At 24.0% G+C, this 25,733-nt stretch overlaps 2 protein-coding genes across 7 annotated transcripts; one reads left to right on the top strand and one right to left on the bottom strand.

The window, feature by feature from the left end:
* Window positions 1-2,436: 2,436 nt before the first annotated feature.
* LOC128960950 (ensconsin-like) lies at window positions 2,437-15,084 on the top strand. Of its 6 annotated transcripts, none has more exons than XM_054307129.1 (11): window positions 2,437-2,708; window positions 8,366-8,473; window positions 9,278-9,331; window positions 10,142-10,248; window positions 10,420-10,545; window positions 10,726-10,981; window positions 11,094-11,315; window positions 12,384-12,653; window positions 13,403-14,376; window positions 14,435-14,957; window positions 15,014-15,084. In XM_054307129.1, exons 2-11 carry the CDS (start codon window positions 8,425-8,427, stop codon window positions 15,025-15,027), a joined length of 2,595 nt encoding a protein of 864 aa, XP_054163104.1. In that variant the 5' UTR covers window positions 2,437-2,708; window positions 8,366-8,424; the 3' UTR covers window positions 15,028-15,084. The 6 variants fall into 6 exon arrangements, with proteins under 6 accessions (XP_054163104.1, XP_054163101.1, XP_054163103.1 ...); XM_054307126.1 differs by lacking the exon at window positions 2,437-2,708 and adding an exon at window positions 8,171-8,298; XM_054307128.1 differs by lacking the exons at window positions 2,437-2,708; window positions 9,278-9,331 and adding an exon at window positions 8,172-8,298.
* Window positions 15,085-16,591: 1,507 nt separating this feature from the next.
* On the bottom strand, window positions 16,592-23,700 carry LOC128961488 (uncharacterized). The gene is made up of 3 exons (XM_054307735.1): window positions 23,644-23,700; window positions 17,900-17,963; window positions 16,592-17,830 (listed from the first exon to the last, which is right to left on the bottom strand). The coding sequence occupies exons 2-3, from the start codon at window positions 17,945-17,947 to the stop codon at window positions 16,592-16,594; spliced, it is 1,287 nt and encodes a 428-aa protein (XP_054163710.1). The 5' UTR covers window positions 17,948-17,963; window positions 23,644-23,700.
* Window positions 23,701-25,733: the final 2,033 nt, after the last annotated feature.

Here is a 25,733-nt window from a genome sequence, read left to right as displayed (position 1 = left end):
ACAAAAAACGTATATATAATTTAATTATTGTGCGAAATTGTGATTTCTAAACATTAATCAAAAATATCAAATTATTACAAACCTAGTGATAACTCAATCATTTTTATTATATAATATCCGACAGTAAAATATCCGACTAAATAACATGTTTAGCAACTTTAATGAATGTTTGGCACACGCACTTCAATTGTAACATTATTTTAGATTTAATAGATTATATAAATTTATATAAATATAGACTGATTGTCACAATTAAAAAATAGTGAGATAATGATAAAGATAGCAATTGTCGCTATTATTAGCATAATTATAAATAAATTATATAATAAAACTTAATGACATTACTTTAGGGCTTATTATGATTAAAGAGAAGAATATAAAAGGGTTATAAAGGTTTTCGTTATTATATAATATAATGTATTAATAATTTATGTTATCCTTGAAATAGACTAATATTTTTAATTCTTGTTATAATTAAACAAATTTTTATTATTACAAATTGACTCAGTTTACAATTCAATAGGGATTGTTACTCATTACACCATGCATTTAGTTTTAGTAGACTTTTAAAACTTATTATCAATTACTATTTTATGGCAAACATTAATTACTAATTATTAGTATATAATTAGCAAAATATTTTAACAAAATCACTTAAATATGTAATTACAACTGAACCATATATAAAAATAATATATTAATAAAAAATTGAGAAAAAATAAACTTAGATATTTAAAAATTAAAATATGTTTTATATACAGTTTAACTACTATAGTAATAGCTATAATAATCAATTGATAACAAATAAAAATACCTCAATATAAACAGAAATAAAATTATATTAATTTTGCATTAAATAGAAAATTTATTAGATGACTAAATATTATATATACAGGTATATAATAAAATGGTATATTATATGACACAAAAATCATTATTTTAAAATATTTTATTTAATAATTATAAAAAATAACAATTTATATTTCATTAATATAAATTAAAAAGAATTATAGTTTTAAAGTTGTATTTTAATTTGACTAAAATTTGTACATTTATTGGACAAAATTAATTAATATAGTTCAGTATATACTTCGATATACCTCTTGATAAATATTTAAAATACAATAATTTTAGGTGTAATAGATATTGCAAAATCTTATAATATACCTATAAGTATAAAATATGCAATTTGTATATTTTAAATTATATATCATAATATTGCATGTATCCCATATATAATTAATTTTTCTTATAGATTAAAATATATAAATTTACTTTTAAAGTATATACTTATATACTTTACTTTGAGTCACTTTAATTAAAATTAAAATAAATAGTATTTTTAGTTCAATAGAAAAATTATATAAAATAGCTGTTATGTCATACTGTTTGCCTCTTTTGTCTACCGATGAAAAGGCTATGAAGTGAATAATAATGTAATAAAAATAAAAATGTTTGGCAAATATTATTTACATTTTTTTTATTCACTATTACAACAATTTGTGTTAAATCATAATATGTAAGATATTATTTGAATGAAAGGCAAAATTTTGACATTTATCGTAAAATAAAATAATTTTAATATGTTTCAATTTTATTTATTTCCATGATATTGTATAAAATTATTATTATTATTATTAATAAAAATATTTCAATTAACTAAAATATTAATTCATTATAATTTTAAAAGTATTTTAATATTTAAAATAGTTTAAAAATTTTATATTAACTATATGTTATATTAATAATTAGTGAATTACCTGTATACTTAAATAATCAAAATTATTATTTTTAAAATACTAAAATAAACTAATATATAAATAAAAATATTTAACTAATGTTTTTAAAAATAAAATACAATATATTTTATATTATATGACATCATGTGCTGAGAAATTCTTGATAATCATCACAACAAATAAATCACTAGTTTTTTAAATAACAATACATTGCATTAGATTTTAATATTAATAGTTTATTACAAACACTGCACCAAATGTTTGCATTAATTTATTGTTAAAAACATATCGTATGTTAGGAAATAAATTGAAGACAATGGTATAAATATATTGTATAATTGTTTAAAAATATTGTATAATCTAATTGAAGAAAATAGTTATCATTAATTGATGTCAAAAAAATTTGTGCCGAATTGCAAAAGGAATTACTTTATATAAAAGAGTTTATAAATAAGTTTATATTATTATATGATAAGCAAAAATAATAACATCATATGTATTATCAAATAAAGTTAGAAAATAAACATCAAATTAATTCAATTGTATGCATAAGTGTATGGGTGGGCCCCTAACCCCTCATACGTACTATACATCGATGTCTAAGTGGTATAAAGTATTAAATCGGTGTAAATGTATTGCCGATGACTGCAATGCATTGTACGCACAATCAGTTTGTATGCCATGTATTGAATCGATTGGTTCGCCGGCAATGAGTTGTTGTTGTAATACATTTGCAGTCAAGCATTGAATGACATTAAAAACATAACAAAATGTTTTGACTTTTTATTAGATCATAAAAACACATACTTTCACCAAAACATTCAATTTTCATATCATTTTTTGATTTATTTATTGATTAATGTTTATTGTGTTTTATCTTATTTGTGTTTTAATTGATTTATCCCATTGAGTGTACATTTATAAACAGCCATCAGTGGACAGCCATCAGTGGACAGACAGCCCTAAACAGTATGTATTTGTTATCAATTTATGACATCACATGATATTATAGTGTATTTCAATAGTAATTGAATTATAGTCGGCTTAACACAAATTATCAAATATATAACATTTGATGATAACATTGAATATATTGTTTATATTAAAATGTTATTTAATAAACATTTCAATTGAAAATATATGTGCAAACAATTTATGCCATTTTTGTTACAATAATCATATGTCTGTAATCAACAAAATATAATACAATATTTCAATCGATCGATAGTTTATAGTAAAACGTTATTAATTTTGAATAAAATATAAGAAAATGATTAAAATAATGTTTTTATTGTTATTTTCTTATAATTAAAACTAAATTTATAGATTAATAAATTGTCTGTTAATTGTTAAATAATAATTTTAATGTTTAATAATTAAAAACATTGACACAAAAACGATTATAATATATTAAATTATTTATTTATTTTATAATTTTAGTATTTATTTTTCACATAGTTTTCCTATGAATTCATCCCATAAATTGCAGTTTATTAACAAATTATTATTTAATTTTCCTTCAATTTTTCATTAATTTAATTATTAACAATTATTATACTAATATTAATAAATAAATGTACAAATAATATATATCTAACTAAAACGCATATAACGTGGTTAAAAATAATATAAATTTTTTAGTTTTTAAATTGTTTTATTTATATTTTAATAGTTTTTATCTAATAAATAAATGGTTTTCTCTAATACAATGGATTTAAAAAGTATTTTAATTTATTTTGCTTTATAGTTATATCTTTTATTATTTTACTGCTTTTATTGCTGTGTTTGATTTGATTAATAGATTTATAGTATATTGTTAAACTAATGTATTTTATACTATAATTTACCACATTTTAAACATTTTATTTCTATATTATTTTGTATGATTTTTAATATAATAGTAATTTTTAAAAAGTAACGAAAAACAAAAATAAGTTTAATAGTTTTAGATAAAATGTCTTATTTTTAGATACTATTTATGTTTTATGTGAAAAATTTATATTTTATAAAATCTCGTTTGAATTTGACTTTTTGGAGATATTTAATAACCGAAACTAATAAACAGATATAGTGTTATAGTGTTTTAAGTTATTTAAAATATGGACAGTCGTGTCATGAAAAATCATGACTTAGTTGTCTTACAGTTATTTTATTTAAATACTTTATATAAAATTATTTATTTAAGTTTTTAATAGATTATAAATTTATTAATTTTATGTGTATCACCAATAATGCTATTTTTACTTTATTAATAATTAATTATATTTATTGTTTTGGGTAAAAAATAATGTTTATTATTTTATTACAGAAAAATAGGACAAATTTTGTGAAAATTATTTATTCATTAATGAGGAGAATAATTAAATGAGATTTTCTTATTTTTGTAACTAAGATCCACAGTATTATAAATAAACGGTTAATTTGTAAACCAATTTTGTTTTTTAAACAAGTATTTACAATATATACAAATATAGATAACACAATAAATATGGATTTATTTATACATTAAATAATAAATTTAATTTTTTAGTTACATTTGAAAATATAAGACTTAATTCATGAGTTATTCATTAATTATGTATTCAACAAATACTAAGGCGTTTACAATAAAATGCAAACAATATATTAATTTATAAAATTATGAGTACAACAGATATAACAATTAATACTGTATATGATTACTATAACAGTATATATGTTAATATATGGCCTGTTATATGTTTTTATAAATTATGATCTAAATGAGTCCTAATAAAAATAAGAAAATTTTATTCAACATTTAATTATTATATAAGTAAAGTATAAGTATATTCAAGATATGAGGACTTTATTTAAATATCTTATTAGTGTTTAATATGATTTATATATATTATATACTATATATATGAATTAATTAAATATATTTATTATATGAATAGATTATATAACTTGATTATCATACAAATTGTATGATACAATTGTATTATGGGTTTTAGTGTTAGTTAATTCAGTTTAAGGATTATATATTTGTAACATTAAATCTTACACTAATTGATACTAATCACTAAAATCGATGGATTTTTATTAAAAAATTATTGCAACAAATTATAGATATTAGTTATTTTATGTATTTTATGATGTATTTCTGTTAATAACTTTATCTTATTGTTTTGATTTATTGTCAACAATATTTAATTAACTTTTTAATATTTCAATTGGTTAATAATTATTTTTAACTAAAATTTAAATAAGAAATTATCATTCACATACAATTAATATAAAGCTTATAGTTTATTATAAATATAGAGTATTAGAGAAGAATATTTTGCAAAACTTGTTTGAATTTAATAAAAGGTAACCCCTTTTAAATTGCATAAAATAAATTGTATATTTTGTTAGTAAATACGGTACAAATATTTCTTAAAATAAGTTATTTTTATGATAGTTATATAAAACATACAGTATATGATTGTTTTGTGGAAAATCGCATATATTTATAGTTATCGATATAATAATTTTTCGGTCACCAACCTATCATTTATGCCAATTTCTTTAATAGACTAAAAAAGACTCACAATTGATAGCATAGTTTTAATTATTAATTTAATAGTTAAAAAATTTATTTAGATGGATGATTAGCTAATGTTATTTAATTTATGTAAAGTTACATTGATAATACCTAAAATTCTATTAACATAAATTTATTTTTAATTTTTATCCTTATTAAAAAACAATGATTTTACAAGTTAAAGTCAATATATTTTATATTTATAAATATTAATAAAGTAATAATTTACTAAATATATTGTTTTATGTAACTATAAGTGAAACAAAAACTAATATAATTTATTAAATATATAAATAATGATGATTTGTAGTACAAATAACTGATTTGATTTCAAGTGATTATAGTATGTCTTCAATAGACTTCTTGCAAGTCATTAATCTGTGTTTTTGTGTTTCACTCGTCACTCACCAAACATAGACACCTCTGTCTGTGACCCCGTTATTCGTTAAGCTTTCCTTATTATTAACAAAACGTTATTAATTATAAAGTTATCATTAATTTGTTATATTTCTAAATAAATTATTTTGAAAATTTATATAATATATATTGCATTATAAGTAAAATAATTGTCGAAGACTACCATCAAAGTACTATTGATATGTTTATTAGACTTAATTTCGGGACCCAATTCCACAGGAATACCAATTAGAGCTCAAAACATAAAACGGTTCGGTTTTCTATCATTTTTGTAATTTACAATATTTTATAATAAAATTTATTTATTTATTGTTTAAGTTAATTTAACTTATATGCTTTCCATACATTAATACTAATTGTAAATTTCATACTGTACATTATAGATCTGAATAATTTAATTATTTAAACAAATAATAAGTTATTGTATTAACAATTAGGCGTTGTTCACATATTACGTTCGCACTTGAGGGGAGGGGGGTTAGCCAAAGCGAACTTTTGCGAACGAGGGGAGGGGAGGGGTAGAGACTTTAAGAACGTTCGCATTTAGATAATATCTTGTGATGGGGGGGGGTTAGGGATAAGCGAACAATATTTTTAAATGACTACACGAACATAACATAGGGGAGGGAGGGGGTCTAGATTTCTTAAAAAGTGCGAACGTAATATGTGAACCACGCCTTATATATCAATAATACTTTCAAAATAAGATAGAATTAAATAATATATCTCATCTAATATTAATATTATTAGTTTATCAAAAATAGTCATAAAATAGTTTTTTGAAAGCAATTTTAATAATCACTGTTTAGCTCTTAAATTATTTCTTGTATTTATTACATATGATTTAAATGAGATATCAATCAGTGCTTATTAAATGAAGCTATAGTTTTATTGATAATTATTTGTTAATTATAAAATTTATTATTTATATAATAGAAATTTAATATACAATTATACCATACTGTATGGTATAATAAAGGGATTAAACGAAAAATATATTTAAATAAAGAGATTCTTAAACAGCGGCGTTAATATTATTTTCAATTATATGGTCAACAATACGTTGGATTTAAAAGTGACCAAGGGCAATATTGTAGATAATTTTAAACTAAATAAGATTGTAATTGGTCATTTTTTAATTTATTCTATGATTGGCCATATAATATACAGTCGACTGTTAAAAAATTGTAAAAATTATAGTCGACTGAAATTATCTGCCCAATCATGCAATTAATTAAAAAATGACCAATTACAATCTTATTTAGTTTAAAATTATCTACAATATTGCCCTTGGTCACTTTTAAATCCAACGTATTGTTGACCATATAATTGAAAATAATAGCATCGCTGCTGTCATCGCCGGCGCCGCTGTTTAAGACACTCTGATATACAGTAAATACAGGACAGGGATTCCACATGAATATGACTACTCTTAATGTAAAGTTTTAATGTATTGATGTATTGATGTATTGATGTATTCAATATATTCTAATACATAAACCAATAATATTCAATATAAAGCAGTTTTAATGCTAACCTTATTATCAAATGATATATATTTTAAAAATGTTACAAAAATATTGATCTATCACTATAATTAATAAATAATATATAAATGTTACAATAGATAATTTTAATAAATATTAGGATGTAAAATATAAATCAAGTTCAATAATTATATGGAAATATTGATGTCATATTGTAAAGAGTTGATTGGCCACAATGTCAATCATTTTCTATATTTATATCAAATCTCATATTTTTATATTGCATTTCCGATCGTCTATTTTTAGTTAGTATTAATCATTCAAATAATCTCTTTAAATGTATGTATTTGAGTCCAACTGGTTTTCATTTGAACAGTTATGTAATCTCTCAGTCAATTGTTAACACAAATATTATTTTTTGTTGTAAATTAAACGTCATATATATACTGTATATATATTTCAATATATACAGTATATTAATGATTAAATATATAGTTGATTATTGATATGATTATGCAAATTGAAGTTTCAATATAATAAGATAGAGTAGTAATACGATAGTAATAATTATTGACAATTTGTGAATTTAATTTGTTATAGACGTTATTGATGTTTATATTTGTAATAGAGTTTTGTATGTATTAATAATAAATATTGACAACACTTACACAGTGTATATGGTATAGCATTACAGTCTATCCATATTTAGTACCCATTTTGGTTGAGACTAGTGATCATCACAATTGATTCAATCAATTACTTAATAAGTGATGAATTAATAATTTATGTCATGTTTTCATATTTTATTTATTTATATAATCAAAGTTTTATCATTCAAATAGTAAATTTGTTCACAATTTGTTTAAATATTAATCAAATATCATATTAATATTAATTTATATTTATTAATAATTGTTTTTCACTTTACGGTTAGTTAAGATACATATGATATAAATATCAAAATATTATTTAAATTAATATTGTGTTGAAAATTGGTGTCAAATAGTGATGAATAGCATCTGATATGAAGTGTTAAGACTGTAATTGATTTGAAAATAGTTAACAATTAAATAGATTTTCTGTGATATCAACATATGATAAGCAATGAGTAAATAAATGAATTGATTGTATATATTATTAATAATATTAGTATGTATTGTGTCTGTGATGTACAGGTGATGAGCACATCCCGTCTGTGAGCAGTTGCAGTATATCGATAGCCTCATCCACACCAATGTCACTATCATCGAGTCGACCGCCCTCTCAGGCCAACGATAGCACTGGTAGGTCCCCTATTGTATCATTAGTATGACTAACCATAAGATACTGTTTGTATTAACTTAGTTGTCATAACACATGTAAGTTATACAGTATATCATATGATATATAAAAGTTAGATAACATTTGCTTTCAATGTTTGCTTTAAACCTTAACCTCAATGATAGGCCACTACTTTGATGCCAAACAAATGAGTCTCTTTCCAATTACTACCGGTGCTGACGATAGTACTGAACAAATAAATAATACAAACTGTCTGTGCGCTGATGTGTGTCCTTACAGTCAAAGGAAACGTCAGATAACTAATAATAACACTTTTAATAATAAAAACAATAAAATTAATGATAATTATAGCGCTTCTCGTTATCCTTTTATGGATGCATTAGATTTGCAAATGTCTGAAAATAATAATTATAATAAAAGACAAAATAACAACAAAATAAGTTTTTCAAATCCAACGACACCAATGAGCGGTAAATACCATTAAGATAGAGACAGACTTATAATTTTAATTCAATAAAAAATAAATTTATTTCTCGTTAATACCTTATTTGTTATGTATAACCCATATTTACAAATCTATTATTTTACTTAAAGTATATATTAGTTTTATAGTTTAATTCATTAACTGTTAATAAACAAAAGATAAGATGTTATTATTCATTAATTTTTACTTATTTTGTTATGACGTTAACCATTAATATAAGGAAAAATAGCAATAAATAGAGATCAAGAAAATTGCTTAACACATAATATGATGAATTAAATGATAATAATATAGAAACTATTATCTAATACCTTATATGTAGATACCTATTGGTTTGCACATTCAGGTTTTGAACCTGTTGTGACTCCCGACACAGGTATGCAAACTATTTCAATATATGTTATCACACAATATATACAATTTATAAATTTATAGATATGTTTATATTAATAGTATTTATCAAAACATAAAATATCATTTAATATAATGCCTCTTAACTTACGGCATCATTGCATGAATTGTTTCATAATAGTCTCACTGCTAACTTTTGTAAATATATTTTTAATGATTTATTTTGTTAATGCTTTTATTTTTTATTACAACATTTTGTTATTGAATTTAAGTATCAACTAATATGTTTGATATTAAAGTGCAATAAAAGTGATGACAAGTAACTGTAAAAAATAAACAATATTTATTTTTTGAAACATTTAAAATTATGAATTATATTAAAGTTTAGAAAATAAATATTACATTTAATGATTATTATTTATCAGTCATGATTTTCTAGAGTATATTATTTATTTAAATTAATTTATTGAATATACTTTATTTAAAAATCTTATTAACATTAATATTTGCTTTTGTTTTGTTATACTGATTGCCGATCAGTTGTTAATATTATATTACAGTAATACTTATGTTAAAACATGTTTAAAATATTTAAAATAAAGAATTTTTTATTGAATTGATTTGCATGTAATTATCGTGTATTCAATGTACTTGTTTTAGACTCATTATGTGAATGAATGGCATATGTATTGATAATTATTTTCAAAGTCAAGTACTTTTTCACGAATTAATTTGAAAATCAATTGAAAATGAGTTGTTTTTAAAGTAATAGAATATGTGTTTAATAATATGTTTATTTGTTTATCTATTTTCTGATATATCATAATCTTTAAAGACGGAAGGGATGGCTTAAAATTTGAAGAAAAACTAAGAATATGTCGTGAAAAACAAGAAGAAGATAAACAAAGACGTCTTCATGAGTTTGAGATGTCTGCACAACAGGTCGACTATAATACTATTATTAACTTTATTATTGATTATTTAATTTTATGATATTGTGGTTTTTGTTTTGTTATATTTGAAACAAATTTATTGATTTCTATTGTTGGTTATATGATATTGTGATACTTATTGTGGTTTACGTTTTGATTGATTTGGTAACAAAACCTACAGAAAGAGAGATATCGACAACAAGTAGAGGAAGAGCGCCGTCGAAGGATTGATGAATTGAAGGTCAAGGACTTAGAGAAGAGGAATGCCGTCGAAGAACGCAAAAGACTCATTTGGGAAGCGGAACAGGTATTGCATGTCATGTCTCATCTCATGTTTGCATTTTATTTTTAAATTTTAATTAAATAATTTTTAATGTGTTATATATTGAATTTATTATCAATTTATTAACGAAATGATTGACACTTAAATACATAATATTTGATAAGTAGCGGTAAATATATGATTTGTTTTGTTATTTAATTGAAGGAACGTAAGGAAGCGATGCTTCGTCGGAGTGTAGATAGAGATAACAAATTATCTGCTAAACGACTGGCCCAACGAAATAACACGAGTTTCGTGTTCGGCAGCTCTACGCCCCGTACTCTCGACTTAGACTTACCGGCTATCGGTGTGTCTCGCAATCAGACATTACTATATGCGACACCAAATCGTATCAACCATTCAGATGATAATTCCAAACGACGACCAATTTCTGCATATTATTCCGATGATTACAATAACAGTATGTATTGATAAATATATATTCAACTAAAGTATTCAACAAATAAAGCACTTTATAGTTAACATTTATTTTTATTCACTAAATTAATTTCAAAATGAAACTTAAAATGAAGTTTCAAATGCAAATCCTGTTAAACCAACTGAGACTACCTATCCGTTAATTACTACTACTACTACTACTTCCAATGCCGATACTTATGATTACCTGAGAAATACATATAAATACCGGAGCGCTCTTTACTCAGAGCAGACCAGAGCTTGTTTGACAATGTTTGACAATTCTGGTCATGACTTTAATGTGAAAAATGTTCGCCAGAGTTCAGCTGCCGGTGCCGGTGAGTCCAAATGATAAGCCCAACCGTGTGTCGAGTCTTAAAACTGTCGTTCCTAATGTTATTTAACAATATTGTATTTTCATATTTTCCACATCTTTTAACTTCAATCTTTTAAATCATTTATTTTTAACACAAACCTATTTTTGCACGATTTTGACACTTAAATATACAATAAAAATATTTTACTCATTCTATAAATATAATTCAAATTTCAACCAAAAATATTGAACTCCTGTGTCAAAAGGTTGTTAGCTTTAGCTTATTAAGCATGCATTTCACTGTTGAAACCATTATATTGTAAATAATCCATTGAATTGTCATAAATATTAAATCTTAACATTAGTTGATAAGTATTAAATTTAGCTCATTTGACAGCTTATCATAATTGATGAATTGAATTTTACTGTCAAAGTCTATATACTAATGATTTTTCAATGTCTTAATATTACTTAACGATAATTTTTAAACTTTTTGGCAAATTAATAAATTTATTAATAATTAATGGCTTAAAGTACTTATTTGGGCAATTGGTGTTTTTATTTATTTTAAATCAATTAGAGTTGCTCCATATTTGCTGCTAAAACATTGCGTTAAAATAGTTTACTTTATATTATATTGTTATAAACAAATCATTTAAGCGATGCTTTAAGCAATTTATTTTTTAACAGTTATATTAAATTTTTTTATTTTTTCAATGCTTTATTAAATTTTTATTAAATGACTGGTGTGTTGGTGTGTGTCGGCTATACAAACATTAGTTTGACCTCTTATTAGATATTAAAAAATTGTTACTCTTTATTGTTAATTGTTTAGTTTATTGTTAATTATTGAATTTAATTGATATACTAAAATGATTTGTTTGAATAGATTTTAGTTAATAACAATTAACAACTTTTTTTGGAATAATTTTTAAATCACAAGCAATTATACTCCACATTACTGTATCAATGAATTACTGTCACTAATGAGATCTTTATATATATATCTGATAACACTTTTAATTAAATGTTTTTCATTTAATTATAATAAATATCATAAATATTAATGGATTTGTGATTTACATTGCAGAAGATAGTCTGATGACACAATCACTAGTCTCCCTTCAGGGTGTATCACGAGGTCGTGTCCATCACACGGAGTTGACACCAGTGATGCCGAGAGAGCGTATATTTGCCTCTTCAACCAGTCGTATAAATCGTGACAATAACCGCTTGATTGGAACCGATTCGGTAAAATGTACACCAAAACGTGCTGTCAGTATGACTCGTTTGGATCAATTGGCACAACCGAGACGTCGATACTTAGAGGAGACTCTGAAATCCAATACTAACTTAAGCGGTAATAAGTGTAACAGTAATCTAACCATTAGTCTGTCCACAAAAAGCATGTCTAACCTGAGCACTAACACACTTAATAATAATAATAATAAGCGCTCGCATCCGAGTTTTGTGCGACAATCGTTAAGAAAAGGCAGATTCAATAAAAGCATGACTCACTTGACAAACAATCAGATGAATAATAATAATAATTATTATAATAACAGTATTAATAAAACACAAAACGATAGTTATTTTACTAAACAAAACAAAGAGATATCCAAAAGTATGGTCCAATTGTCTGCTCGACCGCCACCAGCGCCTCCACGACAGACAAGGGCTTCCAAATTGCGATCACAAACTCAAACATTACGTAATTCCAGATCTTCATTGACACAGAACTCCGACTGTAAGTATTAGTGCTCTTAAGACTATCACTTGAAAAGAGCCAAATAAACCAATTATTATAAGAAAGTCTGATCTAAAGAAAATGACAGCTCTCATCCCCGTAACTGTCGGGTCTATCAATGCTTGTGCTGGTGGTGGAGGCAAAGAGTCGCAATTCATATTTAATTTTATAATCCCTGTCCTCGACTTTACTATTTCATTGTATTGCTATTTAATAAGTAATATGAGTTTAATTTTTGCTTTAGTTGTGACTATTAGGGCATAGTTTGTTATAAACTGAAATATAAAGCGCTTAAATAATTTTAAATTTATTATTAGATTTACTAATCCATAATTATATATGTATTACTAATCACTGATCAGTTAACTCAAGAGATTCACTTTCACCAACTCGACCCATGTCTTCACAATCAGGTTCAATGGAGGTTTCAGAAGTCAAACGAAGAGTTAAACCAGTAGTTGCACGAAAGCCAAGACCACTTAGTATTGGCAGTCCTTATGCTGTGAGAGTTAAAGTTGAAGACAAAGTAACAGAACCGACAGCTTCTGCCTTTAGAGGAAGTCGTTCTCAAGACAAACAGCCACAATCAGTGCCACAAATGAGACACAATAGAGCTAAAAGTGCAACCGGAGCACCGCGTCCACTATCATTAATATCTCCTGACAGTCCTACTCCTAAACCAACTCCACCGCGAAAACCGGCTCATGTCAAAGCAGCGGCAATGGCCAGAAAAGCTAACAAACAGCTGAATGTAGATAATGTCGAACAGATTACTTCACCAATTGATAGTGGAAACGATTCGCCGGTTATTTCCAAACAAAATTCTATAGAAAGTCCTGTGCCATCAAATGAGTCAAAGGCTATCGAAACTACTATTTCTRCAATTAATGACGATATGAATTCCAGTTTTGTGGTTAACTCCAGTAAAAAGGAAGTATCAGAAGAGGAATATAAGAAAATGATGGCCGAGAAGCGAAAACAGGCGCGAGAACAGGCGGAAAAAGAGGCAGAGATTGAGAGACAACGAATTGAAAGAGAGAAACGAGAAGAAGATGAGAAGATTCGTAAAGAAGAAGAAGAGCAGAAACGTCTAGAAGAAGAACAACTTAGACTTATTGAGACACAGAGGAAAGCCGAAGAAGAACGACTCAATAAAGCTATGGAAGAAAATAGACTTCGAGAAGAAGAAGAAAACAGACGTAAAATTGAAGAACAAAGAGTTAGACAGGAAAAAGAAGATAAGGAAAAGCGAGCTAAAGAAGAGGCAGAACAACAGCGTCGAGAACTTGAAGAACGTCTCAAACGAGACGAAGAGGAACGGTTGGCCCGCAAAAAGGTATTTCTTTAATATTTTTATTTATTAATATTAATTAGTATTTATTAATATATTACAGAAATTAGAAGCCATAATGAGTCGGACCCGCAAAACTGCGTCCTCTCCTCGTGTGGAGTCTCCTTCTTCTCCTAACGAAACTCCCGAACCTAATGACCATTCAAATTATAGTACACCCGAAAAAAATCGAGAAATATCTAAAAATCAACAAAATATTATTTTGAATGAACAGAAAAGTGATGATTTAATTATAATTAATACAACAAAACAACAAAAACCTGATTTAGTTGAAGATGTCAACAGAGCGGTCAATAATAAGCAAAATAATACTTTACTTTATAATCACAATAATGTAAATAATAATTATCGTATCGATAATAGTAATAATGCCCAGTGTTTAGAGTCGTCTGAAAATCTGTTAGACCTAAACAGCTCATCAAATAATATATCATTAGATCAGTTAATTAATATAAATTATTCGCAACCAATTGGAGGTGACTTAAACTCTAATCCTTTTTCTAACGGAAATGCATTTACTAACGGTGCGAATCGTAAAAGTCAAGAACAACAACAACCCATCACAGGTATTATTATTATTATTTGTATTATTAAATATTGATTAATGTTTTCATTTTTTTAGATCTACTTTCTTAATGTTGACTAAATATTTGAGAAATTATAATTCAATTTTAATTTTAATTTTAATTTGAAATTTTAATTTAATTTTTTTTTAATTTCGACGCTTTTATGTTTTTAATATAGAAATATATAAATTGCTTGAAAGAATGTAATGTTATGTTATTGTCATTACAATGTGTAGGATATAATCAATTATATCATATAACAAACAAAATGACACAAAACTGTAGTTATAAAATTAAATAATTGTTTTTACAGAAATGTATTTATAAAACATAATTATAACATTAAACAATACTATATAAGAAAGACTTAAATTCAAATCAATGATTGTTATGATTATTGATTTTGAACTGATTGTTGTATTTAATGATTGGTCACACAAGCATTTTATGACTCAATAAAATGTCATTAATTGTTGTTTTGACCTTAAATTTGAACTCAAAAATTGATTGATATATGTGTTATCTTATACTGTAGTATTAAATTTATTTCTATCATCAAACTATAATTATAATTGAAATGTCTGTTAATTAGTTAAAAGTGCATTCAAAACTACATTACTAAAACTATAAATTTATGAATCAAAACTATGTTAATTAATAATTATGATAACTTAGTATATCAAATATTAAATATATGTTTGCTCACATTACCTTATTATCACAAATCTATAACTTTTTTCATTAACTTTTAATATTATATTTTTGAAAAAATAATTTAAAGTGCTTTTGTGATTAATTAATGAAATAATCAATAAAAAATAGAAAATATTTTAATTTCAATTTAATGTTCTCACTTGAAAACAAAAATAATTGCTTTTAATCTAGATATTAAATTTTTAAGTCATAGATTTATTTATAAAAACATTTGTTTAGATGACTCCTTTTTTATTAAACAATTTTGTAAATCATATACACAATCGTTTTATGTCATTTCATTATAATAATAAACAATTAATTAAAACCATTAACTGTATTACTTTTACTAATATATTAATGCATTATTATTTATGCTGACATCAGGTAATTTAGATAAAAATTATTTATTTTTTGCATTTAATGGTAATAATTTTTTACGCATTAATTTTATTTAAATTAAATTTTATTTTAATGATTAAATTAAGATAAAAATTAGATTAATATACAAATAAATATTTATTAATGAATCGAACTGTTTGTACTGAAAATATATTAAAGTTGATATAGAAATACATTCAAATGAAATACAAATTAATTAAAAACTAATAATTTATTACAAGTTATAAGAAGTATAATAAGTATAACAGATTAATGACATAATTCACTAAAAAAACTAAGTATTACTAAACTATACTTTGAATGATACGATTATTAAAAATCATAATTAAAGTGTTAAAAAACCACAATATTAATTGAAAAATAATTAAAAGATCACAAATATGTGTCACAAGTGAATGTAAAAGCTATTAAGTCTACTAAATAGTATTAATAAAGATCTGAATTAACAATACATAGATTATATAATTATAACAATATGTGATTTTAAGACATCTTTATAAGTGTATTAAAAATAGTTGACAAAACAATTGATAGATTTGTTAGTATTTCTCGCTATGCGATACCTCAACCACAGCTGACGCGGGCTGAGAGTTGACGGCGTCGTGTTGTGAGAACAGGTTAGTCAGGTCCTGATAGTTGGTCTCATTATTATAATGAGGTAATGACTTTTCCTGAGCCAGATATGACTTCTCTCTCATTTGTCGCGATATCTTTTTAGCCAAACGTCTCATATGAAAGAGTATAACAAACGATCCGAGAAACAGAATGACTAGACCTGAACCCCCAAAATAGATCAGATGCTTATGATTGAGGAAATCGTGAGCAATGCTTATGATTACATGAGATCGAGGAATACATATGGGATAGTAATCTATTTGAGACCAATTACCGTCGGGTTGACAGTAAAGTTCAGTTAGCGGGGCCGCCACCAGACTTCGGTTAGAGCAATGAATCATAATAGTGGACACATCGGGCAAAGCATTACCGAATAGATCGAAGTCTTTGTATTCATAAGTGAAGTTTTCGACCAATTCTACCGATTGCTTACAAGTGATTTCTGGTATACAAATTGGTGGCTCAGAGGGAATCCATAGACCATCAGAACCACAGGTTCTCATTGGACTGCCTTTCATTTGGTAACCCTTAGCGCAAACATATTCAGCAATTTTAGTGCCATTTTGTATTCGCATTTGATTTGTATACGAATAGAGAGGTATTTCAGGTTTACCGCAGTCATCGGTAATCAAAGTAAACACTTCTAAACCACAAATGTTAGCAATTTTATGGTTTGCCTTCAAATCAATGGTCACATTCTCATAGGGTTTACTTTCCGGACATTTATATACTATAAACTTGAGTGTCGAGTGTTGGTTGACATTAGTTTCTTCCATATGACATACCTGTCCGTCTGGTAAACTCAATGTTATTTCAATTGCTTGGTTTGGATCTATCGATGGATTGCCAATAAATGAAGCAATTAAGGCAATGTTGGAAATGTATTTGACATCTGATAAATGGAGTATCCATTTCTCGACATCCCTGAGCATTACACAAGTCATTGGATCGCTGTCTGATAAATACAAGAACTCTTGCTCTTCCAAGTTCTTGTTGGCCACAGATTTGTCGTCATTAAAGATATTAATTGAAGAGATATTATGGATGTGAGAACAACGCAAAGCAGTTGTATTCCACGTGTTATTACTGCACTGTATTACGTGATCCCGGAGTGTCTGTCCAACGGCCACACCATCGAAGCAATTAACAGTCAAAGTCTCGCCCTATAATATAAAGCAAATTTCAAAACTTATTAATTTGTCAAATAATTTATGTTTAATTTGTGTCATTACTTCTTCGTAAAARTCTTTACTGTTGATACTCTTCGACATGTATGGCATCTCTGGGTAACCGCATCTGCAATCAACAGTGACCAACAAATTATTTAAAATAATGATTAAAACAAATGTAAGCCACAAAATGTACACTTTTAGCATTTCCGCTATTTTATAAAACTATTGCTAATTTAATGCAAATTGTAAATTAGTAAAATATTTTAAATAAATATAATTAAAGGTAAATCATTGACTGGTTTAGCTCTCATAAAATAATTGAAGACTTTTTTTATGGCGTATAGAATAACATATAAAACTCTCATATAATAAAAACTTAGCATAACTTTTGTGTGAAAAAATCGATTTTTAAATACATTTGTGTAAATATTGTCATCAATTTCAATGTCGCTATCTATAGCTACTAATGATGAGATCGCGTTTAAATAAGTAATTTAAATTGTTTCCACAAATTATTTGACTAATGAATTATAATAAACATATAAATATATTTATATCGATTCGTTATTTTATATTTTTATTATAGTGATATTGTATTACATCATATACTGTATATGAATAATATGGTTTATATACAATACAGTAGATATAAAAATAATAATTTATATTTACTTTAAAGAATCCAATTTAATGATATTATATTTAATTTTTGCCAAGTTTATTATTTTTCAAAATTCAAAAAAAAAACTTTCTTGTAAATTTCTTATGAATTTTACGTTATAAAAATAATATTGTAAAAATAAAAATAAAATTTATTTAATATATTAATTTATATATTACAAATTTTAATTATCAAAATTATAATTAAAGCAATATATATAAAAGTTGGTATTGAATTTAATATCATATATAATAAAAAACAAAAATATTTAGGTATATACTGTATTTATAAAACTATTTTTGTTAAGAAATTATTTAATTATTACAGAATTTTTTTATAAATATATTTACATATTTGTATTTAAATCTAATCTATAAATTAATTTTATTTTGTTTTATTATTTATTTTTATATAAAATCATTTAAAAATTTTTTCACTCAAATTTTCAAGAAATTTTTTTATAAGAAAATTTCTATAAAATATTTACTTTTTTGACAACAATCATATATACACTATTTTTTTAGATAATTATTCAAATTATCGATTTAATATATTTGTTTTGTTTGTCTTTGTTTTATTCAAAGCTTATTTCACTGTAAATTTATATTTAAAGCAAAATTAACAGTTATAACATAAAAGTAATGAATTTATAATTATTACTAAATACCTGTAATATAATTAACTAATAGTTTATTTTTATGTCCAGTAATACGAAATATGAAATTTGTTAAAATGTTTATTTAAACATTAATTTAACATTAAGTGTTCAAATGTTTGATTTTTAAAAGTCTGAGTTTAGGATCGATTTTAACAAAATAATCTTAAAGTTTAAAAAATTATTTATTAAAATAAAAAATATACTGAATATTTACTGAGTATTTACTGAGTATTACCGATATTATTTTTATAAGTCACTCATTTTATTTAGAAATTAGTTATTATTTATATTGTAGATTAAAACTTGTATCATAAAATTTAGTAAAAAATATTTTTAGATTTTAAAAGTATTCCAATGTATTAGCAATACATTGTCAATTTTTTCAACTTTATCACTATGAATAGTAACTGTGACTATACCTGTATATTCATTAAATGCTTTAAATACAATATTTAAAAATATTATTTCAAATTTATGAATTTTATTTATTTATTTATTATTATAATTATTGATATGTAGTATAACAACAATTCTACTACTATTTTAAAAATTCAATCATATATTATTATTAAAATTATAATAGTAGCTATTACACAATTAATTGTTTTAGATTACAAATAAGCATAATAATATTACTAAAATATCAAAAATCACAAATTTTATTAATGGATAAAAATGATTTATAATTATTATTATTTATACAAATTATTAAAATATATATTTATAATATTATCATTATTTACAATAAAATAAACAAAACTTCAATTTATTATAAAATCAAAATAGTTAGACAAATAATATTTAATAATATTTATCTACAAAATTATACTATTTTAAACAATAACTATTTATAATATTTTTATTAGCATTTATTCATTGATTCAAAAACACGAATATTTGAGTATAATTTTATATATTGTGATCTTAAAGACATATTTTTATTAAGTCTAGTTCATATAGACCAGCAATTAATATTAAAATTAGAAATATAAATAAAATAATTTTTATATAATTTATGTAATGAACCTCGATAAAATTAAAATATACTGTAAACTGTAATATACTGTAAACTGTAATTGATATTAAACACAGCTATCGTCAATAAATGTTAGCATAAAAACTTTTTATTAAATATCTAACATATGAATCCAAATATAATATATAAAAAATGAGTAAGATAAATTCATAAAATTCATAGCTACTAATTTAGTTTATTTGTACAATTTAATTTTATTAAGTGCATAGACGATCATTAGATTAACATAATAATTATTACAAATGTGTCTAAACTAAATAATGTTAAAATTTTAAATAAATAAGTTCTCAGTCATACAACCAAATCACTGATATAGACGGTTAAGTAATGCGATTAATTGTACAAATAATACTGGTTTTTAAAACAATTTTATTTAACTTAATTTTTAGTTTAATTAGCTATAATGTATATTAATAGTAATATTATTTTTTAAAAATAATTATATGATATTTTATTTAATTAGAATTTTATTAAATTATTAATTATTTAATCGTGTGATTTATTTTACAACAAGATGTTTATTTAAAGATTTCAATAATTATTTTTATTTATTATTATTATCAATAAGTAAAATGTAAAGTTATAACTTACAGGTAAGTTCATATCAATTATGTTATATTATATAGTATTTTACTGATTTAAAAATACAATATTTATTTGATATATGTAGATCTTAACTATAGGTTAAGTGATAATGTTAATTTTATAATTTTAGGAATAGTAGTAAAAGTAGTTTTCTTTTAAAGAAACCTCAAATACCATAAATCTCATAAAAACTTAGTTAAATGACAAATAAATAAAGATCTAAAAGAAATAAATCAATCGTAATTTAAGACATAAAATACCGACAATTTCTTTGAAAATTTTGTCTAAAATTTGTTTTCAACTGAAAAATATTTAATTTAGTGTAACAGGACATCAAAATCCAGTTTAAATTTACAGCTAAAAACAAATTAATGGTTTAAATAAGTTAAGAGGTCTATAAACTATTGTATTAGTTTGAGTGCACTATTGGGTCCTTTAATTTAGTGTTACGTATTATGAACCTATCATTCATTGGAAAAACAAAACACATATACAGTTTATACGTGAATAAAATTAATTAAAACTTAAAGAAACTATAGTTTTGTTTTTTAAATATGTTTTCTTTAATAATATAGACTAAGTATAGGTATTGTTTTCAGCAAACATTCAGTAATAAAAAGTAATAAAAATAGTAGAAATACTGGAACCTATCCTATAATAAGAAACTGGTTTTTTTGTTATATGAGATGAGATTTGTCAGCAATATTTTTTATCGATAAAAACACTGTATATTTAGCTTTGAATTCAATGCAACCATTGGTCATAAATGCCGTTCCCATCATTTAAAATCAATAAGTTTTTGCCTGCAATCCAGTTCCTATGGAAACACATCTCAATTCATCTCTCTCTCTCTCTCTCTCTCTCTCTCTCTCTCTCTCTCTCTCTTTGCCTGTCATTTCATTTTGTATCAAAAAATGGAAGAGAGTTTTGGGATCTGTTTTTAGAGATGAAGTGAGAAAACAGAAAAAAAGAAATGAAATGTATAGACACTGACAGAAAAATATATGGATTTCTGGTAACTGAAAGAAATAGAGAGCATAGCTATTGGATATATTGTACAATATATTAGATATAAGAAACATAATAACAATATTATTAAAAGTATTAACACATAAGTGTTTAGAAATACGACAAAATGTGTTAAATGATAGCATTGAATGCATCAAACTATCAATACTTGATTACACAGACTGTTTGTCTCGACATTATATGAAAGCATACAAATAATTTATATACAGTATATATAATCCAAAATATATGAAAATATAGCAAAATGTACCAAAAATACCATCATTTATACCTTTCATATGTATGCAATTTAATCTTACAGTCTCTAAGATTAATAAATATATTTCATAATATTTATTAATAATGTGCTTAACATAAAACTTGTAGTAAAATAAGTACTTAACTTAATACAGTAGTTTTAAGACATTCTAACATTTATTAGTTTTAAAAATTAATTTTTTGACATAGACTTGAAAATAAATTGATCATTAAACTATCATTTATATCTATTATACAGTATTTGAACAGTTAAATAAACAATTATACTAAAATACATAGTATAATATTATTAATAGTAAATATATTATACTATATATAATAATAATACAACTAAAAAATTAGTTTTTAAATACTATTTTTGTTTTTAATAAATATTAAATTATATTTTTAATTTCTGATATAGATAGCCTTTGTAAAAATAAAAATAATTTTCACTGATAAAATAGATAAAAATTTTAGTCTAAATTTTAATAAATAAATATTTATTAAGCTAAGATTTTTATTTATATTGCTTAATATTTTGTAATTATTAATAATTTGACATATAGTAAGTTGATTTTATTATATAAATTTTTCACTATTTTAGTGAATAATTAAGTGTCCGCTTAGTATTGTTTATCGGCGGTACCGACTTATGAGTTGCCGTTTAATATTGTGTAAAAAAGTGGTCAGCAGTTTACAGACCCTATTGTCAAAATATTCCACTTTTTGTGATTAGAAATAGTAAATTATAAATTTAAAATATTATAAATTATTACATAATAATAATTTAAATATCAATATTTTATTATAAATATTAACAATTGATTTGTCAAATTGTAGGGATAATAAACTATTTTTTTGTGATTTCTATATTTTTTAAGATTAAAATCAATGTTTAAATAGTATGTTTTAGAGTCTTAATACCTAAAATCCATTCATTAAAAACTTTATATTTCTTTTATTACAATTGTTTACGAGTACTAAAGTTTACGTTAGTAATTGTTATAGTTTAACAATAATAATAATATATATGGTTTACAATAGTTTTAGTTGTGGGAGGTGTGAGCATTGTTGGGCTTATCTATAGTGAGAACAGGCATTTTTATATTTTAAATTTAAAGTACGCTTTTCATTTCAGGGAGAGGGAGTGAGACATAGGTTTTCAATAAAATATATAAAAATGTTATAAAAGATTGTGAGATCTTTGGCTGATATTTCTAATGCTAAACTTGTTTACAATACATCAAATGTGTTCACAGATTGAAAAAATTGACACAAAAAAAACAGGAATAATATTATGGCAGAGATTTTAGATTCTGACACAAATACTGTAGTGAGTGAGTGAGTGAGTGAGTGAGTGAGTGAGTGAGTGTTTAGTGAGTGAGTGACAAAGAGAGAGAGAGAGAGAGAGCAATATGTAAAAAGTTGATGCAATATAATCTGACAGAATTTAACTATAGTTTACTTTACATTTACAATATATAAAAAGCATGATTTTTGTGTTTTTTTGTGCCACAAAAATATCAGACAATGTTTTATAGAAAAATAGTAAATAATAAAAAATAAATTTGCGATTATTTTTACTTTTTCTGTACCTTTTGTATATAAATACTACAATTACTACTCCCACTCATATGACTTTCAACTGACCGGTGCTGGTATTGAGTGTCTGAAAACTATGGTTTGCTATTAGGACGGGTTGGCTGTTGATAGACGAGTGCTGCGAGAAATGACAAATAAAAAACACTTCAATAATATAGTGAATAATGTTATATGCAATACAATATATTGTTATAATATARCGTACATATATTATGTGTTTCATATAAATTGGCTTAATTTTGTATTAATATATTAAATATTGAATTTTGGTTATACAATAAATTTTAAAGTAAGTAGCAATTTGATAATTATTTTAAAATTATATATCAATATATAAATACTGTATAAAACATTTAAATATTAAATTTTAATTTTTATATTTATTTTAAATTTTACTAAAAATCATATTATTTAAATTAATAAATAGTAGATAATTATTTGATAGCGCATTAATCAATTATTGGTAGCAAAATTGCAAAATAAATTTTATTTAATAATTACATACAGAAAAAGTATTATTAATAATTGAGTTGATAGTCAAATAGGGGAAAGAGTGGTATCACAGGCACAGGCAATGGGCAGAGTTGGCAATAATAATAACGCTTTGATTTTGATTGTCCAATGAAAGCATACTATAATAATATCGACAGAAAAAAATAGATCGATAGCTGAGTCACACACTCTTTTAGTCTCCGATTTTTAGCTCTCTCTCTCTCTCTCTCTCTCTCTCTCTCTCTCTCTCTCTCCTCTGTCTATGAGGTAAAATACAAGTCAATTATATATACAGCAAATTATGTGAACAGTGAAAGAGCACTACATATATATATATATATATATATATATATATATATATATATATATATCTGTATATACACATAAACATATATACTGTATATATATATACATTCATGTATTTATAGAGACTTTATATTAGAAAGAAATTCTCTCAACGAATCACAAACAGAATGACTACTAAAGCAATCGATTTATTTGTTGATTGAAATTCTCAATAATATAATATTTTCTATACATTTAACTATTTTCTCAATATATATATAAATAAATATATATATATATACCATCTATACTTTTATATGCTGTTAGGGCTTAACATTTTACCCACAATTTTGTCAACAAATTTTATTTATTCACGTAATTGTCATTACGATATATAATTGATGACAAAAATTGTTGAACTTATAGTTTTGCCTGTTTTTCCATTGGATCAGCAAATAATGTTTACTTATTAGTATTTCTCTGTTTTCCACTTTACACAGTGAGAAAAGTGCAGCGGAAGCGCCACTGTAGAATGAGTTTTCAAAGCTAATGGACCAATGAGAGACGAGATTTTATGCGCAAAATTTAAAGCATGTTGGCGTAAAATTGTGAAAATTCAGTCGACCAATGAGAGTCGAGCTTTCAGGCGCACACTTATAAAGTTGTTTGTGCATAGCGTTGAAAAGTAAAAATTTTTCTCAAAAATAGTAATAAAAGTGTACACCAGATGTTGGGTCGAGTGTTTTTTGATTGATTTGATCGAAAAAGTAAAATCATTACTCGAAACTATAAGTCATGTGATGTTTTTGTTGATGGAAATCGTTGAAAAGTAATAATTTTTCTCAGATATAGGAAAAATATTGTCCACCAGATGTTGGGTCGAGTGTTTTTTGATTCATTAGTTCGAAAAAGTAAAATTATTACTCGAAATTATAAGTCATGTGATGTCATGTGATGTTTTGTAATTTTGAAAAATGTTGAAAAGTAAAAGTATTTCTTATAAATAGTAATAAAATCGTACACCAGATGTTGAGTCATGAGTTTCTTGATTTATTAGTTCGAAAAAGTAATATATTTACTCAAAATTATGTCATACTTTATTTTGATAGCTTATTGAAAATTATTATTAAGTAATTAAATTACTTTTAAGTAACTAACACTAAAAAATTATTAGTCATATTTTATTTTGATAGCTTATTGGATATTGTTCTAAAGTAACTAAATTACTTTTACGTAACTATCTGTAAAAAATGATTAGTCTTATTTTATTTGATAGCTTATTGAAAATTATTATAAATATGTTTAG

This window comes from Oppia nitens, unplaced genomic scaffold (genome assembly GCF_028296485.1).
Source record: "Oppia nitens isolate AA-2021 unplaced genomic scaffold, nextdenovo-longstitch-racon4-pilon3 scaffold5_pilon_pilon_pilon, whole genome shotgun sequence".
Taxonomy (NCBI): Eukaryota; Metazoa; Arthropoda; class Arachnida; order Sarcoptiformes; family Oppiidae; genus Oppia; species Oppia nitens.
Note: the sequence above shows the minus strand (reverse complement) of the source record. Positions and strands in the feature narration are given on the sequence as shown.